A 6532-nucleotide genomic window follows, 5' to 3' on the forward strand; every position below is an offset into this window, starting at 1 on the left:
CCAGCCAAGTCCCTCCCAGATCCCCAGCCTGGTACCATCCTGCACTGGTCAGAAGCCTAGCCAGTGTCAGTTCATTACCCAGTCCGGCCCTCCCTTGATGGGGAGAGGACACACAGCAGCCTTTGCAACCTGAGCTGAGATTTCCCAAGTACTTCAGCCAAAACACACTGTTTGAGGTCAAATAGAAAACAGATTTATTAACTCCAGAGAGATGGCGTTGAAGTGATTATAACTAGCAAGTGTAGAGATCGCAGTCAGTTACTTAAGAAACAAAAATAAATGGACAGTCTGAGTTCTACAAACTAACCAGGATTTTAATCAAGCAGCGTCTCCCCCTGGTAGCTGGTACACACAGATCACAGATCTTCAGTACACAGACTGGAACTGCCTTCCGGCCAGGACCACCCTCCCCCGTTCAAAGTCTTTGTCCTCCAGACGTGTTTCCAGGTGTTGAGTTGTGGGGAGAGTTAGGCCAAGGGATTTTGTCACTTCCCCTTTTTATAGCTTCTTCCAACTTACTGGAAAGATCTTTTGCTAGCAGTAGGTCGAGCAGTCTCCATTGTCTAGATCAGCGGTAGGCAACCTATGGCATGTGCGCCGAAGGCGGCATTCGAGCTGATTTTCAGTGGCACTCACACTGCCCGGGTCCTGGCCACCGGTCCAGGAGGCTCTGCATTTTAATTTAATTTTAAATGAAGCTTCTTAAACATTTTAAAAACCTTATTTACTTTACATACAACAATAGTTTAGTTATATATTATAGACTTATAGAAAGAGACCGTCTAAAAACGTTAAAATGTATTACTGGCACTCGAAAGCTTAAATTAGAGGGAATAAATGAAGACTCGGCACACCACTTCTGAAAGGTTGCCGATGCCTGGCCTAGATGCTCTCTCTGCAATGGTCCTTGGGAGAGTGGGTTCCCTTCAGTGTGGGTCCTCAATCACAGCCCACACCCAGCCAGAGCCTCATGGGGTGTCTGCCCTAATGGGATGCTCAGAGCCGGCTCTGCCCTGAGCCCTGGGCCCAGCAGAGGGGACACCCAGCTGGGGAGCGGGGACAGTCACTGGGGGGTTCTCAGCCAGGGGGGAGCAGCAGCCGCTGGACGTTCAGGGCCAAGGAAGGGAGGATCCCTGCCCCCAGGGGGATCTACAGAGCAGGGGCCTTTCTCAGGGGGATGCTCCCCCAGCTGCCCCCACTCTGGGGATGCACTTTGGAGCTGGGGCCCAGGGGCTGTCCAGCCGGCACCAGCCCCAGCACTGAATTCACCCCCCACCTGCCCGGACAATTAAACCCGTAACAAACGCCGGGTCATGGGGCGAGCGGCCCAATCGCTGAGTCACCATTTCAGCCCCTTCCCGCCCCAGGCCTGGGTGCTGGTTCCGTCCCCTCCCCCATTCCAGCCGACGCTCCTTTTAATCCCACAGAGGGAACCGACCCAGCTGGGCCCCAGCAGCCGGATCCCCCCACGACGGAGCCGGAGGGAGAAGGTGAGCGGGAGAAATGGAACAATTCACCCCCCAGGGAACAGGGCTCCCGGCTCAGATGCCCATGGGGCCATTCAGGCTGATTGGAGGGGGACGGTCCCTGCAGACAGAACTGATGGGGTCAATTCTTCTACATAGAGGATGATGGATAGATCCGTGGGGACCTACGGCCACCGGTCCGTGGGAATGTGGGTCTGTGGGAATGTAGGGTGGCGGACAGATGGGAGCGCGTCTGATGAGGGATAGAAAGATGGACTATGACCTCGTCTACATGAAAACTGGGCCCGAAATGACAAATCCAATGTAGTTCCCAACCCCCACTGGTGATCTCAGAGCGAGTCTGGGCTGTTGGAATTAGCGGCCCCTGGTTTGATACAGCCCCGTTTGGCAGACGAGCTCTCCTGTAGCTCTATAGACACAGCGGCGTCCTCCTCCGAAATAGGAACAGCCGCACCCGGACCTGCTCCACAGTGACTCCAGGTGTGAATGGCACCTGAGTGGGGCAGGGACCGTCTCTGTGTCCGGTGTCTGTACAGCTCCGAGCACACGGGGCCCAGGACAGGGGCTCCTGGTAATTAATACTAGTCACTAATGATTGCAGTTCCAGTTTCTGTGGAGCCAGGCAGGGGCTGTATCTGTGCTGAGGGTCTCGCTGGGCTGATCCTCCCCTCCTGCGATCCCCGGGGCTCTGAGCCAGCCTGAATCCCTGGGTCCCGTCCTCTCCCTCAGCCCAGGGAAAAGCCCCCATTGCCGGTTGCGGGGGGGGGGGGGGGCCCCCGCATAACTAACCCCAGACACCACGGCTCCAGCTTTCTCAGCACCCCTGCCTCTGCTCCTGACAGACGCTGGTTCTATTCCCACAGGGGGAACTGACCCGACTCAGCTGGAAACAGCGCCGGCTCCGACCCACCCAGGCAGCGCGGGGCCAGGTACTGGGACTGGGGGCAGGAAATCGCCATCAACGCCCCCAGAAACAGGTTTGAGCTGCCCAAGGAGCGGCTGACATGGGAAGCCACGAAGGGCTGGCTGGGTGGAACAGGGGCAGATCCCCATAGCAAATGTCCCATCTGCGCTGAGACCTCTCTGGACTCATTTCATATGCTGGGGGGAGGTCACTGGACAGATGCCAGATTGGCTGGGTGGGAGCAGGGCCCAGGAGAGCTTTCCCCTATGCACAGCCCCACAGGGCCGCCCAGAGGATTCAGGGGGCCTGGGGCAAAGCTGGGGAGCTGCGGTGCTTGTACTCAATCGGTGGCGGTCCGAGTGTTTGGTGGCATTTCGGCGGCGGGGGGTCCTTCAGTGCTGCCGAAGACATGGCGCGACTGAAGGCCCCCCCCCCGCCACCAAAATACTGCCGCAGACCCAGACCGCCACCGGGCCAGGGCTCGCGGGGCCCCTGTGGGGCCCGGGGCCTGGGGCAAATTGCCCCACTTGCCCCCCCCCGGGCGGCCGTGCAACCCCACCCCTTGGGCCCCACAGACCGTGATGCTGTGCTGTCCCCCAGCACCACAAAGCCACCCATGTGGGGCACAGCTCGGTGCGTAATCCCCTGGGAGAACAGAGACCGAGAGCCGGGGATCATGGTCCTGTGTATCCGGTCTGTCTGCCTGTGTCTGCAGACAGGCTGGGGGGACGGCTCGGAAGCAGGGCTCCCCCTTCGCAGGGGCAGAGCGTGGCAGCGCCTAGGACCCCAGTCCTGGACCAAGCCCCATCGTGCTAGGCGCTGTACAAACCCAGAACGAAAAGCACTCAGCCCCCACATAGATCAGCAGCAGGGTTTCAGTTCACACCTGAACCCACCAATTCAGAGTGACACATTGTTGACTCTGGAACCTAACAGTGGCTGTTGTGATGACAGCACCATTACGCCTACCGCGGCTGATTGCTTTAGAGGGGCGTGGTTCTCCCAACGATCTCAAAGCGCAAGGGTGTTTGCGTTTTGGTGATTAGACAGTTGGCGACCCTATCTGGGGACAGCTGAGGCCGTCAGTGGTCACAGGGGGTGCCCTGGAGCTCCCTGCGAAGCAGCCAGCATGGGAGGCGGGATACCGAGCTAGATGGGCCCATTGGCCAGAGCTGGTATGGCCAGGCCTGGCTAGTGCCATGGTACTGGGGATGGGGGGAGGAAGGCTAGAAATGCCTTAGACAGACAGATAGACAGACACTGGTGGAGCCTGGGACTGGTCAGCCTTGATCAGAGCCAGTGTCCACCTAGAGCAGTCGCCGGTCGCTGTGGCTAGGTGGATATAGAGGGGTGTCTGTGTGTGGGGTGGGGGGGATAGATGGATAAACACAGGCAGGAGCAGCAGAAGCGACCTAAAAGTGTGGGGGGGGGCACAAGTCCCAGAACTGTGGCCCCACCAACCAGCATTGCACCGCTCCTGAGGCCCCGCCCTCATGCCGCCCCTTTCCCTAAGATCCTGCCCCCACATCACCTCTTCCCCTTTCTGTGACACCTCCTCCCACCAAGACCCCACCCCCCACTCGCTCCTCTCTGCCCCCTCCCACCCGCCCTTACCGTTGATAAAACATGGGAGCACCATGGCCCCCCGTTCCAGTGCCCCAGGAGAGAGCGGGGTGGGTGCGGATAGATTAGATAGAGGGAGTGGATGGGCCTATGGGGCTGTGGTGGTTTTCTGCTGTGGGGAGCAGAAAGGGGGTGGGTGCCCCTGTTCATTCGGCTGGATAGTGACCCCTGACCCCACCCCCTAGAGCAGCTGCTGATGACCCTTCTCACTTTGTCACCCCCAGATTACACCCAGGGCAACATCGTCCGGCTGGCCCTGGCCGCCGGGGTCCTCCTGGCCCTGGCGTTGATCCTGGCTGAGGCTACCCACGGATGGAGGAGGGGCAGATGCTAGGTGAGGTGGCCCCCCCCCCCCCCACACACACACACTATTCCCCCACTCCAGCCTGGCTGCCCCAGCATGGGGTAAGGGCAGTGGGGTCACCGTCACCCCGAGTGACATGACACCATGTTGTCAGGACAGAGCCAGAAGGACCAGTGCTGAGCCAGCCCTGCTGGGCGGCCCCCAGGGGTCTGGATGGGCCCGGCTCGGCGTGGGACTGGGGGAGGAGCTGTGCCAGGGCCTTCATCTGGGGGTGGCGGAAATGGCTAATGGCAGCAGGATGGGGAGCCTGTGCCACAGGGTGCCCTTGGGGAGAGCTCCGGGCCCTACAAGGCGGCTGGAGCCATCGGGACATGGGGCACCCTAGGGGCCATGGCTTGTGGGCAGCACCCTCTGTGCCCGTGGCCTCTGGGACACGCTCCGACACAGCCACGCCTGAGAGGACGTTGGCTCGACCCCCCAGCCTGAGCCGCCTGGGAGTCGTTCGCACTGTTGTGGCTGCTGAGTCTGCGAAGCGGCCCGGTTGGGAGCTCACATGTAAAACCCATGGGCAAGTTCCCCAGCTGTGCCAAGGCCCGAGAACCAGGGGAAATTGGAGACGACGCTGAACGTTGTAACCCGGGTGAGAGAACCAGCCACAGACGCTGGGTTGGTCTCTGTCGACATCTCGCTGGGGAAAGCAGAAGCTGGAACCAGGAGTCAATAGCCCCACATTGGCGGGAGGGACTTTGGGCCTAACTGGGGGGCAAAATAATGAGGGGGCAGGACTAGGCCACCCACTTTCCCCCTCGATGGGTGCATTAAAAAGAGACATTGGTAAAAACCCCACCATGGGCCCAACTCTCTCTCTCCCCTCCCCCGTCCCACCTTGCATCCTGGCTCAGCTTGTCTCATCATCTTTCCCCAGCTCATCCCCGGACCCCCCAGCACTGCAGCCCGTCTCGACGCGTCTAAAGGACTTTCTCCCTGCGAAGTTGGAGCCGGCCAGCCTGGCTCTTGTTTAAGGACCTTTGTTTTCCCCTCTGTGAGCTGGAAGTCATCTCATTGCCGTGCCCTGCAGACCCCAGACCCCCCTGCGCGGATAGCTGATTAGCGGCAGCCCGAAGGCCCTGGAGATCCTTTCCCCTTCCCTGGTTGTGCTGTTTTCCTCCCTGCTGTGTCTTTCCTCCTCTCCTAGCTCACGCTCCTGGCTTTCCATCGAATGCTGCAGTTGGGTGTATGGCACCATCCCACCTGGCCTGCCTAAGGGGAACAGACCCAATGTGGGGCCGGCCCTGCCCGGATTGTCACCATCCACCGTCCGAGCAGCTGGGGTCGGGATTGCCTTGCTGCCAATGCAACCGCTTGTCACTAACCCGCGTCCAGTGCCTGACACCATCCCCAGAAGCAGTATTTCACCCCCGTTTCCATCCTGTCTCTCCCCCACCTCCCATCTCTCCATTCGCTAACGTAAGGGGAGTGTTGGCCCCTCACTAACACTTACTGGGTTTTTGGGCCCTCTCGCAGTACCAAAGAAAGGTACTGAGCTAAGATTTCCCAAGCACTTCAACCAAAACACACTGTTTGAGGTCAAATATAAAACAGATTTATTAACTCCAGAAGGAGAGGTTTGAAGGGATTATAACTAGTGGGCACAGAGATCGGAGTTGGTCACTTAAGAAATAAAAATATATTCGCAGTCTGAGTTCTACAAATGAAACAGGATTCAAATCAGGCAGCGTCTCCCCCTGACAGATGGTACAAGCCAGTTACAGATCCTCAATACACAGACTGGACCAACCATGAGGCCACCCTTCCCCAGTTTCAAGTCTTTGTCCTCCAGATGTTCCTCCAGGTGGGGGAAAGAGAAGCCAAGGGATGATGTCACTTCCCCTCTTTTATATTTTCTGCCAGCTTGCTGGAAAGATCTTTTCTGGGACCCGGGGATCCAGCAGTGCCCATTGGTCAAGCAATCTCCATTGTACACAGTCTCTGAGATAGTGGATTCTTTCCTCGATGGGTGTGGATGAGCCATTGACACTGGCTGGCTGGTCCTTTGCTACAGTTGAAAGGTTGGCTGTGGGCATCTCCCAACCTCACAACACATTTCAGTAGTACACCCAGCAATGCTTCGTAACTTCCCATACCAGGATAGCACATACAATCCAACAAGATAGTCATGTTTAACAGATCAAGACTTTTAAAACAATGCCTCGC

General features: G+C 58.3%; 1 protein-coding gene across 1 annotated transcript in view; it reads left to right on the forward strand.

The window, feature by feature from the left end:
- Positions 1–4348, forward strand: part of LOC115271313 (immunoglobulin superfamily member 1-like) — an 11260-nt gene extending 6912 nt beyond the window's left edge. Inside the window, exons 6-7 of the mRNA XM_029912962.1 lie at positions 1404–1490; positions 4239–4348. Of these exons, the coding sequence (XP_029768822.1) occupies positions 1404–1490; positions 4239–4348 (197 nt within the window). The remainder of the gene's footprint in view (positions 1–1403; positions 1491–4238) is intronic.
- The last annotated feature ends 2184 nt before the right edge of the window (positions 4349–6532 follow it).

This window comes from Terrapene carolina, unplaced genomic scaffold (assembly GCF_002925995.2).
Source record: "Terrapene carolina triunguis isolate 2854851 unplaced genomic scaffold, T_m_triunguis-2.0 Scaffold401, whole genome shotgun sequence".
NCBI lineage: Eukaryota > Metazoa > Chordata > Testudines > Emydidae > Terrapene > Terrapene triunguis.